This window comes from Carettochelys insculpta, chromosome 32 (genome assembly GCF_033958435.1).
Source record: "Carettochelys insculpta isolate YL-2023 chromosome 32, ASM3395843v1, whole genome shotgun sequence".
Lineage (NCBI taxonomy): Eukaryota > Metazoa > Chordata > Testudines > Carettochelyidae > Carettochelys > Carettochelys insculpta.
This window is the reverse complement of record NC_134168.1, coordinates 1484744-1506810: the sequence shown is the minus strand read 5'-3', so window position 1 is coordinate 1506810 and position 22067 is coordinate 1484744. Positions and strand designations below refer to the sequence as shown.

Below are 22067 nucleotides of genomic sequence, written 5' to 3'. Positions count from 1 at the left end.
CCTTTCATAATCCTTGCTGCTCTTCTCAGGACCTTCTCCAATTTCCCCATATCTTTCTTTAAAAGTGATGTCCAAAACAGGACACAGCACTTCAATTCAGGCCTAAACAGCACAGAGTAGAGCAAAATGACTTATTGACTATGTCTACCCTAGCCAAAAACTTCGAAATGGCCATGCAAATGCCCATTTTGAAGTTTACTAATGAAGCGCTGAAATACATATTTAGCGCCTCATTAGCATGCAGGTGGCCACAGCACTTCGAAATTGACGCTGCTCACAGCCGTGCGGCTAGTCCAGACGGGTCTCCTTTTCGAAAGGACCCCGCCTACTTCGACGTCCCCTTATTCCTATCTGCTCATAGCTTTTAGCGCGTCATTAGTAAACTTCAAAATGGCCATTTGCATGGCCATTTCGAAGTTTTGGGCTAGTGTAGACACGACCACTGTGTCTTGCTTATAACACTCTTGTGGGTATTATGGAATTCTGTGACTGGAAGTTCACCTAGTGTAAGGTACTGTTATGCCTGTGAAATAAAGCTTTTGTCCTGACCCGTGATTATGAAGTACTTGATTTCTGACTGATAGACTCAGAGACCAAGAGATCCAAATATATACTAATAGACAAACTGACAGGTGGATTTGACTGGATTTGACACATAGATAGATAGATAGATAGATAGATACGGTGTATAGGAAGAGATAGATAGATAGATACGGTGTATGGGAAGAGATAGATAGAAAGATAGATAGACATGGTGTATGGGGATAGATAGATAGATACGGTGTACGGGGATAGATAGATAGATAGAGATGGTGTATGGGAAGAGATAGATACATAGATAGATACGGTGTATGGGGATAGATAGATAGATAGAGAGATGGTGTATGGGAAGAGATAGATACATAGATAGGTACGGTGTATGGGGATAGATAGATAGATAGATGTGATTACACACATAATCCTTGTGCTCAGACACATACTAATATTCTGTACACATGGACAGAAAATTGAAATGAAGAAACCAGTGACATGATTTTTCTCCAGTTGCCAAGTGGGACACAACGTTGATGGACTTGAGTGGGAGAATGGCTGGAGGCTGAAGTCATTCCTTTATAACCTACCTTGTTAAGGATGTGCAGTTCCATCTCCTACGTGCTGCAGACTCTGTACTTGTGGAAGGAAACAGAGGTGTTTTTATCACATTCACTGGCTTCTGGGAATAAGTCCCTTGGGCAAATTTCCAGTGATGATCCTTGGAGCAAGAACTACACTGCCCCCAACTGCAATGAAACAAAATTCACCAGTTCAGCGATTTCATAGGAAGTTCTATCTTCATCATGTGTGTTTTCCAGGTGGAAATCACCATGGGATTTACTAACTGTGGGAAACCATATGACAATGGGTAAGGCAATGGGCTCTGGGAGTCAAGAAAATGCTTTTATATAGGAGAAAGAAAGATTTTTCCTGGGAAACACAATACAAAATGTTGGTAGCAGAATCAGGTACAAAGCCCCGGGTTCCTGATTCCATTTTCCTGAGACTCAGCCTGTGGGCCCCACTCATGTCTCAAAGCCACAATGAGAACTTATATCAGAGAGGTAACCATGCTAGTCTGTATCTTCAAGAACAACAAGAAGTCCTGTGGCACCTTGTAGACTAACAGATATTTTGGAGCATAAGTTTTGTGGGCAAAGACCTGCTTTGTCAGATGTATGAGCTGGGGGTGGTTTCAGAGCGTTATTTAAAGGGTAGGGTCCCAGTAAAACGGAGGGCCAGAGCTGACACGGTCTATTCAGTCAGGGTGGAAAAGGCTTTTGTCAGCAGTTTGTATGAAGAGAGGAAAACACAAGTCAGATAAGACAGGGCGAGGAGGGGGAAATGGCCCATTCTCAGTCTAATGTGGAGATGTTAACACCCAGGGCAGAGAAGCTCCTTTTGTAAGGTGCGAGCCACTCCCAGTCTCTGTTTAATCCTTGGTTAATGGAGTCAAATTTGCAAATAAATTGCAGCTCAGAGATTTCTCTCTCCATTTGATTTTTGAAATTTCTTCGTTTCAGGACTGCCACCCTTAAATCTGCTACTGAGTGTCCAGGGAGATTTAAGTGTTCTGTTACAGGCTTCTGTACATTACCATTCCTGATGTCTGATTTATGTCCATTTATTCTTTTACTTACAGACTGTCCAGTTTGGCCAATGTAAATGGCAGTGGGGCTTTGCTGGCACATGATGGCATATATTATCTTCATAGATGTGCAGGTAAAGGAGCCTTTGATGGTATAGTTGGTGTTAGGTCCTGTGATGGTATCACTGGTGTAGATATGTGAGCAGAGTTGGCAGCGGGGTTTGTTGCAGGGAATGGTTCCAGGCTTAGAGTTACCGTTTTGTGATCTATAGTGGCTGGTGAGGATTTGTTTAAGGTTGGCAGGCTGTCTGGAGGTGAGGACAGGCCTGCCTCCCAAGGTCTGTAAGTGAAGGATCATTGTTCAGGATGGGTTGCAGATCACTGATGATACACTGCAGAGGCCTTAGGTGGGGGCTGTATATGATGGTCTTTGGTGTTTTCTTCTTTTGCTTGCGAGGCCTGTCTTGTAAAAGGTGGCTTCTGGGTACCCGTCTGGCTCTATCAATCTGTTTCCTCACTTCCTTAGGTTGGTATTGTAGCTTGAGGACAGATTGGTGAAGGTCTTGCAGATGTTTCTCTCTGTCTGATGGATGTGTCTGATGAATGAGAACTTAGGAGCTGTGACTCCCCAGCCCATGTACTCTGAACATGCAGCCCCACTCCCCTCCTAGAGCTGGGAAAAGAACCCGAGCAGCCTCACTTCTAGGCCCTCTGCCATCCCCATAGCACCCATTTCCCTCTTTGAGTCCCACAGCCAAAGCTCAGAGCAATCAGTGGGACGGTTCACAGAATCACACAGAATCACAGAATTATAGGGCTTGAAGAGACCTCAGGAGGTCATCTAGTCCAGCCCCCTGCTTCAAACAGGATCAACCCCCAGTAAGTCATCCCAGCCAGGACCTTGTCAAGCTGGGACTTAAAAACCTCAAGAGTGGAGAATCCACCACCTCTCTAGGCAACGCATTACAGTGCTTCACCACCCACCTGGGGAAGTAGTTTTTCCTAACATCTAACCTACACCTCTCCCTCTTTAACTTCAGACCATTACTCTTTGTTCTGCCATCTGACACTACTGAGAAAAGTTTCTCACCCTCCTCTTTAGAGGTTCCCTTCAGGAAGTTGAAGGCTGCTATTAAATCACCCCTCAGTCTTCTCTTCTGTAAACTAAACAAGCCCAAATCCCTCAGCCTCTCCTCATAGGTCTTGTGCTGCAGCCCCTTAATCATTTTTGTTGCCCTTTGCTGAACCTGCTCCACCAAATCCACATCCTTTTTATACTGGGGAGACCAAACTGGACACAATATTCCAGATGTGGCCCCAGCAGTGCTGAAAAGAAGGGAATAACTACTTCTCTAGGTCGGCTCGAAATGCTCCTCCTAATGCACCCTGGTATGCCGTTAGCCTTCTTGGCTACAAGGGCACACCGTGTGCTCATATCCAGCCTTTCATCCACCATAACCCCTAGGTCCCTTTCCATCCTACTGCTGCTGAACCAGTTGGTCCCCAGCCTGTAACAATGCTTGGGATTCTTCTGCCCCAGGTGCAGACTCTACACTTTTCCTTTTTGAACCGCATCAGATTTCTTTTGCCCTATTCCTCCAATTTATCCAGGTCACTCTGGATTCTCTCTCTACCCTGCAACGTATCTACCTCTCCCCCTAGTTTTCGGTCATCAGCAAAAATATGTTTACTCAGCTCCCTAAAGAATCCAACTCACAAACTTTAGCTTATTAAGCAAGCACTCAAACCTGTGAGCTATCCCTACCCTCCATGGGGTGCCCTTTGGCTCTGGTCAGTTTTCAGAACAAGCTCCCAGACACTTACAATAAACTCTGTGCTGGAAAGCAGGGCTCCTGTGGGGTTCTGTGCAGCAGGAAATGTGCTGGGTGGCTCATTAGGGGACTCTTTCTCTTTGGGATTGTTGCTGATGAACAATGACCCATCACAGAGGAAGGTGGTGTGTGTCTGGAGGGAGTTCTACGGTTTGGATGAAGTGTTAATGAAAGTTCTTTCCCTGCACTCAATTGTCATGGGTGGGTCCATGGGGCCGTTCCCAAGGGGCGGCAGAAGCAGCTGCTCTTACACACAGAAGGAGCAGGCGCATCCCTTCCATTGGGGGACAGCAGTCTGGTCCCAGCACATTGGTTATGGGACTGATTGGCTTTTCTCAGTTCTCTCTCCTCTGTCAAATAGATGGGCAGGTTTGCAGCACTCCCGCAGAGGGGGTGACACTCTGGGATTGGCAGTTCTATGTACACTGGTGGGAAATCCACACACACGCCGCCCGGAAGGGTAGGTTGCAACAGCACAGGAGGAACTGAGCAGCCAGGTACTAACTCCTCTGCCTCCAAAACAGGACAAAGTTCGAGGTGTTATCTTCCTTCTCTTCCCCTTCAGCTCCACAGCTCATCCCACCCACATCTCCTGAGGAATATCAGCCAGGATACAATTTATCATGCGTTACGCTGCTGCTGTTGTTCATAATGGCTACGTCTACACGTGCACCCAACTTCGAAATAGCTTATTTCGATGTTGCGACATCGAAATAGGCTATTTCGATGAATAACGTCTACACGTCCTCCAGGGCTGGCAACGTCGATGTTCAACTTCGACGTTGCTCAGCCCAACATCGAAATAGGCACAGCGAGGGAACGTCTACACGCCAAAGTAGCACACATCGAAATAAGGGAGCCAGGCACAGCTGCAGACAGGGTCACGGGGCGGACTCAACAGCAAGTCGCTCCCTTAAAGGGCCCCTCCCAGACACACTTTCATTAAACAGTGCAAGATACACAGAGCCAACAACTAGTTGCAGACCCTGTATATGCAGCACGGACCCCCAGCTGCAGCAGCAGCAGCCAGAAGCCCTGGGCTAAGGGCTGCTGCACACGGTGACCACAGAGCCCCGCAAGGGCTGGAGAGAGAGTATCTCTCAACCCCCCAGCTGATGGCCGCCATGGAGGACCCCGCTATTTCGATGTTGCGGGACGCGGATCGTCTACACGTCCCTACTTCGATGTTGAACGTCGAAGTAGGGCGCTATTCCCATCCGCTCATGGGGTTAGCGACTTCGACGTCTCGCCGCCTAACGTCGATTTCAACTTCGAAATAGCGCCCAACACGTGTAGACGTGACGGGCGCTATTTCGAAGTTACTGCCGCTACTTCGAAGTAGCGTGCACGTGTAGACGCAGCCATCGAAATAAGGGAGCCAGGCACAGCTGCAGACAGGGTCACGGGGCGGACTCAACAGCAAGTCGCTCCCTTAAAGGGCCCCTCCCAGACACACTTTCATTAAACAGTGCAAGATACACAGAGCCAACAACTAGTTGCAGACCCTGTATATGCAGCACGGACCCCCAGCTGCAGCAGCAGCAGCCAGAAGCCCTGGGCTAAGGGCTGCTGCCCACGGTGACCACAGAGCCCCGCAAGGGCTGGAGAGAGAGTATCTCTCAACCCCCCAGCTGATGGCCGCCATGGAGGACCCCGCTATTTCGATGTTGCGGGACGCGGATCGTCTACACGTCCCTACTTCGATGTTGAACGTCGAAGTAGGGCGCTATTCCCATCCCCTCATGGGGTTAGCGACTTCGACGTCTCGCCGCCTAACGTCGATTTCAACTTCGAAATAGCGCCCGACGCGTGTAGACGTGACGGGCGCTATTTCGAAGTTAGTGCCGCTACTTCGAAGTAGCGTGCACGTGTAGACGCAGCTAATGTGTGTTCTGAAGGGTTCCCACTGCTTTGCTTGATTTCTTGTTTATCGCTGTAGAGAGATCAATTATTTTTCCCCCCATAGGTCACTAATCCTTTTACTTCACACTTATTGGGATAGACCTCAACCAATGTTAGTAATAGAAGGGCTTGAAACATAAGTCCAGGTTTCACAGATCCAATGGGAGGCCTGGAGTCTAAGCCACAATGGTCAAGACTCTTCTAACATGATAAAACACCAAGTGAGACAGGTGAGATCAGAGGAGATGATCTGGAGGTCGCTTGTTGACTCAAATTCTGATGATGTGAAACAACCCAGGGAGACACGAGTGTAACTCCTAACATTCAGGAAATGTAGACATGCTGGCAGTGAAATTTGAAGACAAAGTAACAGATTCCTGAGGTGCCAAATAGCCCCCAAAGAGTAGAAATTATAGTCTTGTGTATTTGAAAGACATAAATTAGATGGCCAGCTTTGTAGGGAAATCATGTTGGTTGATAACATCAAAAGCATTACACCATCCTGGTAACTATACATGAAATGCCCCTTTAGATGCCTTGGAAGAAAGGGTTTTGATCCCACAGGTGAAGAATTTATTTCCTTTTAACAGCAACATCTGAGATCTGCATCTCCCATAAAAGTCCGTGAGACCTGAGCCCCTTTTCAACAGAAATCCATTGTGAGTTGGGATGAAAGCAAATCACCAAGGACAATTGCAGGCCACGCCTATCTCCTGCCCTGGCCGCACTCCTAAGTACAGGACAAAGAGTTCATTGATACACAAAGGCCATGTCTACACAGGCAACTTCTGTTGACAGAACTGTCCACAGGGGCACCTTCTGACAACAAAACCCATGGAGCATCTGCCAAGCCAAGAAGCTCTGTTGAGATTTATCCAGAAAACCCAGCAGGTTATAACTCTCCCTGTTCCACTGGATCTACAGGGCGGGGCTTTCCTGGCAGATCCATGCTAAAAAGAAGCCTCTAAATTGCAAATGGCTGCTCATTAGCCTGGTCTTGTTGCTTGTTATCATAGCAGTGAAAGAGCTCGGACTCGGCAGAGGGTATAGAGGCTGTGTGGACATGCCTGTGCCGTCAAAAGCCCCTCTGTCACCGGACCCTTAGGCTGGGTTGACTCTAGAGAGTTTTGTTGATAGAAGAGGACTTCTGTTGACATATTGCAGAGAGTGTCCAGACACAGAAAGCATTCTGTTGACAGAAACTTGACTGAACTCTGCATTTGCATTAATATGATTACTCCTCCAAAATCTGAGGCATGACGATCTGTTGGCATTACTCTCTCTACTGAGGGGCTGTGTCTACGTGAGCCCAAATCTTTGAAATGGCCATGCAAATGGCCATTTCAAAGATTACTAGTGAGGCGCTGAAATACATATTCAGCGCCTCATTAGCATGCTGGCAGACACGGCACTTTGAAATTATCTGTGGCTCCTCCAGATGGGGCTCCTCTTCGAATGGACCCCGGGAACTGCTAAACCCCCTTATTCCTATCTGTATTTCAGCGGCTCATTAGTAATCTTCAAAATGGCCATTTGCATGGTCATTTCGAAGATTTAAGCGAGTGTTGATGTAGTCAGGTCCAGCGTACACACTTTTGTTGGCAGAGGATGTCTGGTTCCCAGGCAGCTCTGTTTACGTAGTTGCCATTTGAATAGGAGAGGCAGACCCCACAGAGAATGGATAGATGATAGAGTAGATTGGTGCGGAGCTAGTCTACAGAAACTAAGCCAGTCTGCGCTGGATAGGGAAAGATGAAAGGAACTAGTGAGAAAGAAAGGCCTCTGTTTACTGCGTTGTGTCAACAGAGCACCTATGTAGACACTTCTGTCGACAAAGATGGCTTCCGGTTCCCCAGGCAGCCCTGTCTGTAGAACTTCTGCTCAGCCGTTTTGCTGAGATAGAGCAGGGCTGATTGCTCTTCTGATCTGCTTGTGTGTGCAGCTGTAATCTGTCAGCAGAGATCCTGCTGAGAAATATGTGCCAGCAATAACATTTGTTGACTTGGGCTTCCCGAGTAGCCGTAGCCAAAGATAGTGTCTACATCAGCAGCCTTATTCTGAAATAAGCTATTCCGGAAGAGCTATTTTGAAATAACGCTATTATAAGCAAAAATGTATTTCAACACAACAATTCGATATTTCAGAATACATTGTCTGAATATATAGTGCCTATTTCAAAATAACTATTTTGAAATATGCACTTTCAGCCATTTTGAAATAATTCAATTACTATTTTGAAATGATTTCCAAGTCATGGTTGTGTCATATAGATGCTAGGCTAGTTGTTTTGAAATCACTGTGCTTTGGAGATTTGCTTGGGCTGCAACAATAATTGTCATTCTTGGAGTATTGGGTTCTCCTGGGATTAATTAATTTTCCTGGTTAAGGTGAGTCAGGGGATTGTTTCTGAAAACCAAACATACGCTACTGGGTAGAATAAGAGGCTTTGGCAATGTACACAATGAAATTGCTTTGGAACTAAGAGGCTGTGCGGGGCACAGGGCCTGTTTACATCAAGGTAGCTGTCAAAGTGTCTTCACATGACCAGCTAAACAAACTGATTTTATAAACCACCTCTCTGAGTGACACAGAGTGATGGTCGATATGATTAGGTTGAACGGTGTGGACACAAATGTTGACTGTAATTGGCCTCAAGGAGCTGTCCCACAATGCCCTGCACGCTGATCATTCAGGTCATTGTTACATGCTCTGATGGCCAGGCTAGGTAGAGAGGAAGTGCCACCTTGTTAGCTGATTGGCCAGGTAATGAGTTGTCTGGGAGCCTAGTTACAGCTGAGTCTTTGACTTCTAGGACCGACAGTCCCTTTGCAGCGGGCAGCCAAAATGGCTGACAGATGCCCCAGAGATCCACCTGAGTTTCTAACTGCTAGGACAGACTGTCGCTTCGCAGCAGGCAGCCAGGATGGCTGACGGGTGCCCCAAGTGTCTGCCCCATGGAGGCGACGTGACTCAGCGCTCAGCTTTTACTGCATCTTACCACTGACCAGGCTGATGTAGCCAAACGGCTGAGGTTCTTCGTTTGTGTTCGGCCGAGTTACAGTAACTGGAAAGAGTCAGGCTGGAAGCTTAAATGGTTGCTAATTATTAAAAGCAGAAACAAGAATCTTAATGGTTACAAGGTTATTGCTCTATCTTCTTAACTATTAGTAGGATGATAGATATGACATGTTAATTAGATTACAAGTGAAAGGTTACCCATTCGAGGACCAGATGCCTCAGCCTAAAGAGCTCTCACTATTAAATGTGCACCAAAGTACATTGCAGGTATAATTCTCACCCCTGCCTCGTTTGACCCTGGCATAGACAGAGTCTTTCACTTAATCCCTAAGGAAGAAGAGTACAAGAAGGGTGTCCCCTGGGTCCTCGGGAGGCAATGACCTTACCCAACCAGCAGGTATAGGTAATTGGAGCTCAGTTAGAGTGGTCTGCCAGACCCTTCTTAATAACCTTTAGGTCACGTACACTCTTCCTTATCTAAAGGTACCAATTGTACTGGTTCGCCTTTGTGACACCAGTTCTTACAAGGGAGTTGCAACTTAATTTACACTTGTAAGACAGAGATAACTCAATCATTAAGACAGAACGTTCTTTTCATATGGCCGGGAGATTCCTCTTCTGGGACGATGTGTAGGCGCTTCAATTATCAGTACCAGCCAAGGGCAGTTTAAGGCCCTCTGGTCATCAGCTGGCCTGTTAGCCCCCTTATCTGTGTTCTTCTGTCTAGGGTCATGATGAGGCAGCACATCTGTGTTTTGAAGCATCAAAGACTGGGCTTGAGCTAAGTGCATCTGTGCTTTCAGACATTCTAAGACTGTGCTGTTTCCTTTGTGCTTTGTGCTCTGAGGCACCTAAGAGGGGCAAGATGGAGTAGAGCAGGGGGATTCTGTCTGGCTACACACCTCCCTATTCATCCTCTGCAACTTTTTTTTGAAGGGACTTTCCTTGATGGCGCGACCTAGCAAGGGCACTCAGCAGCTCTCTAGGGTGGACTGTCCCTTCCCTCTTAGCCACACCATCCACATGCTGAAACCTAGTCTGCTCTCTAGCATGTGAGAGGTATGGACCTCCCTTGGCTACAGGAAGGAGAAGCTGGGCCAACCCATCTCTGACCTAGCCATAGGGATGTGAATGTCTATGAGTGGTTTGACCTGGGGCTGCATGAGAAAGGCTTCAACAGGGATCAACAGCTGCGCCATCTGAAATCCAAGGAGCAGCGACTGCGGCACCAGGAGCCCAAGGAGATAAAAGTTCCCCTGATGTGGAGCTGCAGAGTTGCCACTGGGGTTCAGGCCATTCTAGGCAGAGACAGCACCACGGCCCTCAGATCACCAAGGAGAATCCCAAAGAGCGGAACTCAAAGGCCCAGAAGGGCACAGGGAGGAGAATGAAGGGGAGGAGGAAGAGGGGAAGAGTCTGGGACATACAACAACCAGGGGATACAGCTGCCCAGGAAGCCAAGGCCTGGTTTTGTCCCAGCCAGAAGCCCTGTCCCGTAGCAGGGGAGGAACAGCAGGTGTCAACGCACCATGTCCCACTGGCACCACCCATACATATCCCATTGGCTGCAGCTCCCTTCCCATCCTTAGGGGCCGCAGGAGATGCTGGGAAGCAGAGAAGGAGATGTTCACATTTCTCAGAAAGCAAATGGAGAAGCTGCATTGTCTGAAGGGCCTGGCAGTACAACCAGCCCATTCTCTCCTCCTGCTGAAGCCCAGGAAGAACTCAATGTTGGACACCATGGATGCCTGTCCCTGTCAGCATAATACAGGGCCTTAGAGTCAGTGCACTATCAATACCACCCTGCCGTAGGGGACGTTAAAGAGAAGGACAGGTTCCCATGTTCTGATTTGTGAAAGACTAAGCTGAGAGACGCGTACCTGGCATGAAATGATTCTCATTTAAAACAACTTTTCTTGGACATTTCAGGTTTTGAAGTTCTAAAATCAGGAGAGTACTTTGGTTAAATATCGTCCTTTGATTTTCAAGGTATTTGCAAACTGGTCAAAGGTTGTGCCTAATATAATTCCTGGAAAAAATGAGCAATTTAAATGAGGAGGTTTTTTCTGAAAGAAACATTTCTCTTCTCATTATTCCCTGAGGATCTGAAGAAGACAAAGTCATTCAAATGCCGATATTGAAATAAAGATCTCAAGAATCTAGGTGAGAAATGCAAAAGAATATTCTTTTATTTCCTTCGTTACCCTCATTTTCACAACTCTTCATTCTCTGGTTTCTCCAGTTATTTTGCAAAGATGCTCTTCGTAATTGTTTTCCTAAAGGCCTCCTTCACCTCTTTGTTCCGCAGAGTGTACAGTATGGGGTTCAACGCTGGTGGCACAATTATATTCAAGAGGGAAATCACTTGGTCACTCTCTGAGGTGGAGCTAGACTTGGGCATCAAGAAGGTGACAAGGGCTAGGCCAAAAAACAAAGTCACCACAACTAGGTGGGCTGAGCAGGTGGAAAAGGTTTTATGCCTTCCCTCCACTGAAGGCAGCTTGAGGATGGAGGAGATAATGCAGACATAGGACAGAATTATCAACAAGAAAGGAGTCAAGATGAATAACACCGACACAATGACACCAAAAATCCTAATTTTCCATGCGTCAGTGCATAAAAGCTTCACCACTGGTGGGATATCACAGAAGAAGTGGTGGATGCGGTTGGAGCCACAGAAGGGCAGGCTGAAGATCCACATGGTCTTAGGTACTTCCACTGAGATGCTGATGAACCATGAAGCCCCTGCCAGCAGACCGCACACCCGGCCACTCATGATGGTTGTGTAGTGCAGGGGGTGACATATGGCCACGTAGCGGTCGTAGGCCATGGCTGTGAGGAGGCAGCATTCGGTGAGGCCCATGATGGTGTTCACATACATCTGGGCTGAACATCCAGCAATGGAGATGGTCTTTTCCTCCACTAGGAGGTGAAAGAGTAACAGTGGGACCACACTGCTGGTGAAGCATATTTCCAGGAAAGACAGGTTTACCAGGAAGAAATACATGGGGGTGTGGAGGGAGGTGTTCAGCTTTATCAGGACTATAACAAGTAGGTTCCCTGTCACAGTGATCAAGTAGATGACCAAAAGCACCAGGAACAAGAGGATTTGCAGCTTCTTGAGGTAGGAAAACCCCACCAGGATGAGCACACCCGAGATGGTCTGGTTTCCTCTAGGGTCCCCCTCGGAGTAGGTCGTCTGCAGGGGAGACAAAGAGAGAGAGAGGGAATGGAAATGAATCTCAGGTATATCAAATATGCAGATTCACAAAGAACACACACTCCTGTAGCACCTTAAAAACTAACAAATACATTGTGTGATGGAGCTTCCATGGGTAAGACCTGATGCCTTAAATTCCGCTACTTCCTACCCTCCTGGGCACACTCCTGGTCTGCCCTGTTGAGATAAGTCCTCCCACTTTTTTCCTGCGGTGACACTCTTGGTATGGTTCTCAGTGCATAACAAGTAAGACATGTTCAGGTCACCTTCTTATTTGTGAGGCCGTTGATGTTTGATGAACCCGATTCTGGAGCAGAAGGTCACAGCATAGAATTGGCAGGTGTTGGTAGCTGCTCTAAGAGTGTGTGTCAGCTTTGGCTCCTCTTTTCTTTTCTCTGGCTTTCCTCATCTGCCACTGTGGTGGGACCTCTCAGATTCTGCCACCCCCTCATAGATAACGGCTCTCCACTGGGGACATTCCTGGGCAAGGTTCTCCCAAGCGTAGACACCACCGCTGCACTTTTTATTTCATGCCTTCAAAGTGTCCTCCAATCACTTCCAAAGGTGCCCAGTGCTCCTCTGTCCTTCCTGCACCATGAAAAAGGGAATCTGTTTTGGGAGGTGCTGATCAGACATCCAAAGCACAAGACCAGTCCGATGAAGTTGGTGGTGGATGTTAATGGCTTCGGTGCTGGTCATGTTTGACTCCTCCAGAAGTGACACAGAGGTAGGAGCACAGCCGCTGCTGTGTAATGCAAATACTGTGATATTCTCAGCTCTGGGAGGGCTCATTGTGTGTAGGCAGCAGGTACTCAGAGACACACAGACTCAATCCCACTAAGAGCTAGAGTTTCACCCCACCCTATCTAAGCACTGCTGCAGCCACAAACAGGCAGTCAAAGGAATCTCACAGAGAATGTTAAATTACACAACCACAGTAAAATCTGGTGACATGGTCTGGAAAGTGCATTGCACAGATCAGTTTCAAAGAAAAGGGAATGTTAATCTCTGAATACAGTATGGGAAGGTGGAGGGCAGCCATCTGTGGGGAAGGAACAAGTTCTGAGCTATTTAAAAAAACGACATGTGCACAAGTCCATGGGTCTGGTTTTAATGCACCCCAGAGTACTGAGGGAATTGGCAGAGGTCATTGCTGAACCTTTGGCCATTATCTTTGAAGACTCTTGCAGATTGGGGAAGATACCGGATGACTGGAAGAAGGCAAACGTAGTGCCCATCTTTAAAAAAGGAAACAAGGACAATCCAGAGAGCTATAGACCCGTGAGCCTCACCTCAATCCCTGGGAAAATAATGGAGTCAATCCTCAAGGAATCTGTTTTGGAGCACTTGGAAAAGGGGAAAGTGATCAAAAGTAGCCAACATGGATTCACCAGAGGCAAGTCCTGCCTGACTAATCTGATTAGCTTCTATGACGAGGTAACAAGCTCTGTGGACATGGGGAGTCAGTGGGTGTGATACACCTTGACTTCAGCAAGGCTTTTGATATGGTCTCCCACAACATTCTTGTCCATAAGTTAAAGAAATGTGGATTAGATCCTTGGACTATAAGATGGATAGAAAGCTGGCTTGATGGTCGGGCCCAACGGGTAGTGGTCAATGGCTCAATATCTGGATGGTGGTCTGTTTCAAGCAGAGAGCGTCAAGGCTCGGTTCTGGGACCGGTGTTATGCAACATCTTTATTAATGACCTGGATGAGGGATTGGGTTGCACCCTCAGCAAGTTTGCAGATGACACAGAACTAGGTGGAGAGGTAGATTCATTGGAGGGTAGAGAGACAATCCAGAGGGACCTGGATAAATTGGAGGACTGGGACAAAAGAAATCTGATGCGGTTCAATAAGGAGAAGTGTAGAGTCCTGCACCTGGGGAGGAAGAATCCCAAACACTGTTACGGGCTGGGGACCGACTGGCTCAGCAACAGTACGATGGAAAGCGACCCAGGGGTTATGGTGAATTAAAGGCTGGATATGAGTAAACAGTGTGCCCTCGTAGCCAAGAAGGCTAACGGCACACTAGGGTGCATTAGGAGGAGCATTTCGAGCAGATCTAAAGAAGTAGTTATTCCTCTTTATTCGGCACTGGTGAGGCCGCATCTGGAATATTGTGTCCAGTTTTGGGGCCCCCAGTATAAAAAGGATGAGGATTTCCTGGAGCAGGTTCAGTGAAGGGCAACAAAAATGATTAAGGGTCTGGAGCACAAGACCTATGAGGATAGGCTGAGATATTTGGATTTGTTTAGTTTACAGAAGAGAAGACTTAGAAGTGATTTAATAGCAGCCTTCAACTTCCTGAAGGGGAGCTCTAAAAAGGAGGGTGAGAAACTGTTCTCAAGTGGTGTCAGATGGCAGAACAAGGAGTAATGGTCTGAAGTTGAAGAGGGAGAGGTGTAGGTGAGATATTAGGAAAAACTACTTCCTTCGGAGGGTGGTGAAGCACTGGAACGCGTTGCCTTGAGAGGTGATGGATTCTCCATCCCATGAGGTGTTTAAGTCCCGGCTGGACAAGGTCCTGGCTGGGATGACTTAGTGAGGGTTGATCCTGCTTGAATCAGGGGTCTGGACTAGATGACCTCCTGAGGGCCCTTCCAGCCCTGTGATTCTGTGACACAGAAAGTGGGAATAATTCACTGAATGCACTAAATGCAGAAATGCAATGCCCATGGCCGGGTCCGGTGTTTCCAAAGGGAGTAGCTCAATTGCACACCCACTCACAGATTGAGACAGAAGGCAATCAGGGAGAAAGGTCTAAAGCAAAGGGCTTAAGGAGATCCTGGTGGAGCACTTGGCAGATTGCACTGCGGAGAAAAAGGAAAAACAAAATAGATTATATAGTCCCCAGATGGGTCCTGGAGAAGCAGGAGCAATTCCTCTGTCTCTCTTACCAGGTACTGCGGGGCGTCTGCTTCGACCTTTCTGAGGGTTTCCTCACTTGCAATAAGTTCAACGCTAGAAGGGAAATGAAACTGCCATTGTTTGGACAACTGCCATCTTCCAATATTTGTTCTCACTCTTCATCAAAACATATTGTGAAATTGGAATAGGCCTAATCACAACTCTGATGTTAATCAGAAACTTAAAAATGTCTGTCCAGCTCAAAGGTTTTTCATGGAAAATATCCATAGAGTTGGAATCATTTGTTCACAAGGAATTTTGATAGATTTGTGGATGGATATTTGGACCAGATTCCAATTAATGCAGCTATTTCCTCACCATGTGGAATTGGGTCCACACAGATTCTTCTCACTGGGAATGGTGTGATATTTTCAGATCTCTTCACGGGATTCAGAGAACTAATGTATATACAGGAAAACATGAAAGCCCAAAAAGAAGCAGATGGCATGTGGATACAGGGTTGATGGAAATTCATCTACAAGACACTTAACTCTTAGGCCCGTGGTTTGGAGCATTATGAGAAGAGATCAGACTGTGCCCACCCAGCCATGTGGATTCAAATTCAAATACAAGACACAGCTGAATAAACAACATATTTCCATTTCGATTCATGGGATGACGATGATGTTTGGGGAGCAGATGGGAGTAAAGCCAACTGGTGGGAGAAGAAAAATGCCACCATCAAAACAATAAGAAAAATAATGAATAGACTCAGGGCAGGTGTGCTGCTCTCCTATCCCTCCTAGAATCACAGAATGCTAGAACAGGAAGGGACCTCGAGAGCACCCTGAGTCCAGTCCCCTGCCCTCTGTGCAAGAGCAAGAATCTCCAGACAATCCCTGATACACATCTGTCTAATCTGTTCTTGAAATCTCCAGTGATGGAGATTGCACAACCTCCCTATGCAATTTATTCCAGTGTTTAACCACCCTGACATTTAGGAATTTTCTTAATATCCAATCTAAACTTCCTTGCTACACTTTGAAGCCATTGCTTCTTGACATTCTCAAAGGCCAAGGAGAACAATTTTTCTCCCTTCTCCTTGTTGCCCTCTATAGGTACTCATAAAATGCTATCATGCCCCCTCAAAGTCTTCTCTTTTTTAAATTTAACGAGTCCGGTTCTTTCTGTCTTCCCGCATAGCTCATGTTCGCCAGCCCTTTCATCATCCTTGTTGGTCTTCTCTGGACCTTTACCAATTTCTCCACATCTTTCTTGACATGTGATGTCCAGAACAAGACACAGCACCTCAAGTGAGATCTGAAAAGTGCAGAGTAGAGCAAAATGACTTCTCGTGTCTTTCTCATGACACTCTTGTGAGTACTAGAATTCCAGAAGTTCACCTCATGTAAGATACTATTACTGCCATGAAGTAAAATATTTGTCCTGACACACGATTATGAAGTAATAGATTTCTGACTGACCGACTCAGAGGCCAAGACAGCCAAAGATATACTAAAAAACAAAAAGCAGTCAAGTATCACTTTAAAGACTAAGAAAATAATTCATTAGGTGAGCTTTCATGGGACAGACCCACTTCTTCAGACCATAGCCAGACCAGAACAGACTCAATATTTAAGGCACAGAGAATCAAAAACAGTAATTAAGGTGGAAAAATCAGAAAAAAATGGATCAAGGTGAGCAAATCATAGAGTAGAGGGTAGAAGGAGGGATGGGGGGAGTTCAAGAATTAGATTAATCCAAGTATGCAAATGAACCCCTATAGTGACTGAGAAAATTCCCATCCTGTTTCAAACCACGTGTTAATGTGTCTAATTTGAATATAAAAGACAGTTCAGCAGTTTCTCTTTCTAGAATGGTGTGAAAATTTTTTTTCGGTAATACACAAACTCTTAAGTCATTAACAGAATGGCCCACTCCATTAAAATGCCGGTGAACAGGTTTGAGGATCTGGAGTGTTTTTATATCTGTTTCGTGCCCATTAACTCTTTGTCTAAGGGAGTTTGAAGTCTGTCCATTATACAAAGCACCTGGGAATTGGTGGCACATGATGGCATATATATATCTATATATCTATATATATCTATATCTATATCTATATATATATATATCAATCATATGGTTCGGCTGTGGTCTGAAGAAGGGGGTCTGTCCCACGAAAGCTCACCTAATAAATTATTTTGTTAGTCTTTAAAGTGCTACTTGACTCCTTTTCGTTTTGATAGTATATAGACTAGCACGGCTCCCTCTCTGATACTAAAGATATACTAATTTACAGACTGACAGGTTTATTTTACTGGATTTGACAGATAGATAGATAGATAGATACAGTGTATGAGGATAGATAGACAGAGAGATAGATAGATAGCCTGTATGAGGATAGATAGATAGATAGATAGATATGGTGTATGGGGAAACACAGATAGATAGATAGATAGATAGGTACGGTGTATGGGGATAGATAGATAGATGAGGTTTATAGGGATAGATAGGTAGATAGATATGGTGTATGGGGATAGATAGATAGATAGATAGATAGATGAAGTGTATGGGGATAGATAGGTAGATAGATATGGTGTATGGGGATAGATAGATATGAATCTGTCTAATAAGATGAGTGAACTGGAGTACCTCATATCAAAGGAGGAAGTTGACATAATAGGCATCACAGAAACATGGTGGAATGAGGACAATCAGTGGGACACTATCATACCGGGATATAAATTATATCAGAAAGACAGAAAAGGTCGTGTGGGTGGTGGAGTGGTACTATGTGTGAAGGATAATATAGAATCAAATGAAACAAAAATCCTAAAGGAATCAAAATGTTCCATAGAATCATTATGGATAACAATTCATTCCTCTAATATGAATATGGCGTTAGGAATATATTACCGACCACCTAACCAGGACAGTGATAGTGATGCTGAAATGTTAAGGGAGATTAAAGAGCCTATCACAATAAAAAACACAGTAATAATAGGAGACTTCAATTATCCCCATATTGATTGGGTACATGTCACCTCAGGACGGGATTCAGAGATTAAATTTCTTGATGCCTTAAATGACTGCTTCTTGGAGCAGCTAGTACAGGAACCCACAAGGGGAGAGTCAATTCTCGATCTAGTCCTGACTGGAACGCAGGATCTGGTCCAAGAGGTAACTGTTACCGGACCGCTTGGAAACAGTGACCACAATATAATAACTTTTAATATTCCTGTGTTGGCAAGAACACCACAGCAGTCAAACACTCTGGCATTTAATTTCAAAAAGGGGAATCACACTAAAATGAGGAAGCTAGTTAAACAGAAACTAAAAGGTAGAGTAACTACATTAAAATCCCTGGAAGCTGCATGCAAACTGTTTAAAGACACCATACTAGAGGCCCAACTTAAATGTATACCCCAAATAAAAAAACACAGTAAAAGACCTAACAAAGAAGCACCATGGCTTAACAGCCATGTTAAAAAGGCAGTGAGAGAGAAAAGGGCAGCTTTTAAAAAGTGGAAGTCAAATCCTAGTGAGGAAAATAGAAAGGAACACAAACACTCCCAAATTAAGTGTCATAAGCTACTTCTACACGTGAAGCCTACTTTGAAGTAGCCTATTTCGATGTGGATACATCGAAATAGGCTATTTCGATGAATAACGTGTACACGTCCTCCAGGGCTGGCAATGTCAACGTTCAACATCGACCTTCCGCAGCACCATATCGAAATAGGCGCTGTGAGGGAACGTCTACATGCCAAAGTAGCACACATCGAAATAAGGGTGCCAGGCACAGCTGCAGACAGGGTCACAGGGAGGACTCAACAGCAAGCCGCTCCCTTAAAGGGCCCCTCCCAGACACAGTTGCACTAAACAACACAAGATCCACAGAGCCGACAACTGGTTGCAGACCTTGTGCATGCAGCATGGATCCCCAGCTGCAGCAGCAGCAGCCAGAAGCCCTGGGCTAAGGGCTCCTGCACAAGATGACCATAGAGCCCCGCAGGGGCTGGAGAGAGAGCGTCTCTCAACCCCTCAGCTGATGGCCACCATGGCGGACCCGGCTATTTCAATGTTGCAGGACGTGGATCGTCTAAATGTGCCCTATTTCGACGTTCAACTTCGAAGTAGGGCGCTATTCCCATCCCCTCATGGGGTTAGTGGCTTCGACGTCTCGCCGCCTAACGTCGATGTTAACGTCGAAATACCGCCCAACACGTGTAGCCGTGACGGGCGCTATTTCGAAGTTAGTGCTGCTACTTCGAAGTAGCGTGCATGTGTAGACACGGCTGTAATGTAGTAAGAAAAGCCAAAAAAGATTTTGAGGAACAGCTAGCCAAAAATTCAAAAAATGATAGTAAAATGGTTTTTAAATACATTAGAAGCAGGAAGCCCACTAAAAAAGCAGTGGGGCCCTTGGACGATAAAGATATACAAGGAGCTATCAAGAAGACAGTGCCATTGTGGAGCGATTAAATGATTTCTTTGCTTCAGTCTTCACGGCTGAGGATGTTACAGAGGTTCCTAAATCTGAGCCAGCCTTTTTAGGTGACAAATCTGAGGAACTCTCCCAGATTGAAGTGACATTAGAGGAGGTTTTGGAGTTAATTCATAAGCTGAATATTAACAAGTCTCCAGGACCAGACGGTATTCACTCAAGGGTTCTCAAAGAACTCAAATGTGAAACTGTGGAGTTATTAACAGTGGGTTGTAACCTATCCTTTAAATCCGCTTCGGTACCCGATGACTGGAAGACGGCCAATATAATGCCAATATTTAAAAAAGGCTCCAGAGGAGACCCTGTCAATTATAGACCGATAAGTCTAACATCAGTACCAGGCAAATTAGTAGAAACACTAGTAAAGAGTAAAATTGCAAGGCACGTAGAAGAGCACGAATTGTTGGGCAAAAGTCAGCATGGTTTCTGCAGAGGGAAGTCGTTTCTAACTAATCAGTTAGAATTCTTTGAAGGGGTTAATAAACATGCGGACAAGGGGCACCCAGTGGACATAAGATACCTAGATTTCCAGAAAGCCTGTGACACGGTCCCACAACAAAGGCTTTTACATAAATTAGGCGGTCATGGGATAGGAGGAAAGATCCTTTCATGATTCGGGAATTGGTTAAAAGACAGAAAACAAAGGGTGGGAATAAATGGTAAATTTTCACAATGGAGGGGGGTAACTAGTGGTGTTCCCCAGGGGTCAGTCCTGGGACCGATCCTGTTCAACTTGTTCATCAATGATCTAGAAAATGAGGTAAGCAGTGAGGTGGCAAAGTTTGCATATGACACCAAGTTGTTCAGGACAGTCAAAACCAAAAGGGATTGTGAAGAACTACAAAAAGATCTCAGCAAACTGAGTGATTGGGCAGCAAAATGGCAAATGAAATTTAATGTGGGTAAGTGTAAGGTAATGCATATTTGGAAAAATAACCCAAATTACATGTACAACATGATGGGGTCAAATTTAGCTACGACAGATCAGGAAAGGGATCTTGGAGTTATAGTGGATAGTTCTCTGAAGACATCCACGCAGTGTGCAGCGGCAGTTAGTAAAGCAAATAGGATGTTAGGAATTATTAAAAAAAGGGATAGAGAATAAGACAAAAGATATCATACTTCCCCTATATAAAACTATGGTACGCCCACATCTTGAGTACTGCGTGCAGATGTGGTCTCCTCACCTCAAAAAAGATATATTGGCATTAGAAAAGGTTCAGAAAAGGGCGACTAAGATGATTTGGGGTTTGGAACGGGTCCCATATGGGGAGAGGCTAGAGAGACTGGGACTTTTCAGTCTGGAAAAGAGGCGATTGAGGGGCGATATGATAGAGGTATATAAAATCATGAATGGTGTGGAGAAAGTGAATATAGAAAAATTATTTACCTTTTCCCATAATACAAGAACTAGGGGACACCAAATGAAATTGATGGGTAGTAGGTTCAAAACTAATAAAAGGAAATTTTTCTTCATACAACGCACAGTCAACCTGTGGAACTCCTTGCCAGAGGAGGCTGTGAAGGCCAGGACTCTATTAGGGTTTAAAAAAGAGCTCGATAGATTTTTGCAGGTTAGGTCCATAAATTGCTATTAGCCAGGGGTAAAGTATGGTGCCCTAACCTTCAGAACAAGGGCAGGAAATGGATGGCAGGAGATAAATCACTTGATCATTGTCTTCTGTTCTCCTTCTCTGGGGCACCTGGCATTGGCCACTGTTGGCAGACGGGATACTGGGCTGGATGGACCTTTGGTCTGACCCAGTATGGCTATTCTTATTTTCTTATGTTATTATGTTCTTAGATAGATAGATCGACAGATAGATGAGGTGTATGAGAATAGATAGGTAGATAGATACGGAGCATGAGAATAGATAGACAGGTGGGAGAATGGCTGGAGGGTGAAGTCATTTTTTATCATCTACCTTGTTAAGGATGTGCTGTTCCATCTCCTAAGTGCTGCAGACTCTGTACTTGTGGAAAGAAACAGAGGTGTTTTTATTACATTCACTGGCTTCAGAGAACAAGTCCCTGAGGCAAATTTTCCGTCGTGATCCCTGGAGAAAGAATTACCCTGCCACTAACTGCAACAAAACAAAATTCATTAGTTCAATTATTTCATAGGAAGTTGTATCTTCATTGACATGTGTGTTTTCTGGGTGAAAATCACCACACGATTTACTAGCTGTGGGAAGTCATATGAGAACAGGCTGGGCAATGGGGTCTGGGAGTGAGAACAATGGTATTGTCTAAAAGGAGGAAAGATTAGTGCAGGCAACACAATGTAAAACATCAGGGGCACAATCAGGAACAATGCCCGGGGCTCCTGACTCCTTTTTCCTGACAGCCTGTGGTCCCACTCATGTCTCAGAGCATGATGAGACCTCAGGAGCTCTGACACCCCATCCCATTTATTCTGAACACTCAGCCCCACTCCCCTCCTAGAGCTGAGAAGAGAATCCAGGCGGCCTCATTTCAAGTCCCACTGCCCTCTTCTTCGGGCCCATTTCCCTCTTCGTGACCCACAACCAAAGATCAGAGCAGGCAATGGGATGGTGTTCTTTGTCTCTGGTCAGTTAGCAGAACAAGCTCCGAGACACTTACAATAAACTGT

General features: G+C 45.5%; 1 protein-coding gene across 1 annotated transcript; it reads right to left on the bottom strand.

The window, feature by feature from the left end:
* Positions 1-11116: 11116 nt before the first annotated feature.
* LOC142004507 (olfactory receptor 10A4-like) lies at positions 11117-12793 on the bottom strand. Its single transcript, XM_074982152.1, has 2 exons — positions 12740-12793; positions 11117-12073 (listed from the first exon to the last, which is right to left on the bottom strand). The coding sequence occupies exons 1-2, from the start codon at positions 12791-12793 to the stop codon at positions 11117-11119; spliced, it is 1011 nt and encodes a 336-aa protein (XP_074838253.1).
* Between the last annotated feature and the right edge of the window lie 9274 nt (positions 12794-22067).

What these genes read in the sequence shown, in the direction of transcription:
- LOC142004507 (XM_074982152.1), bottom strand. Translation starts at nt 12,793, where the DNA reads ATGACCAGCACCGAAGCCATTAACATCCACCACCAACTTCATCGGACT. An exon ending in AACTTCATCGGACTGGTCTT is followed by an intron (nt 12,074 to 12,739) that starts GTGCTTTGGATG and finishes TCTCCCCTGCAG; the next exon opens with ACGACCTACTCCGAGGGGGA.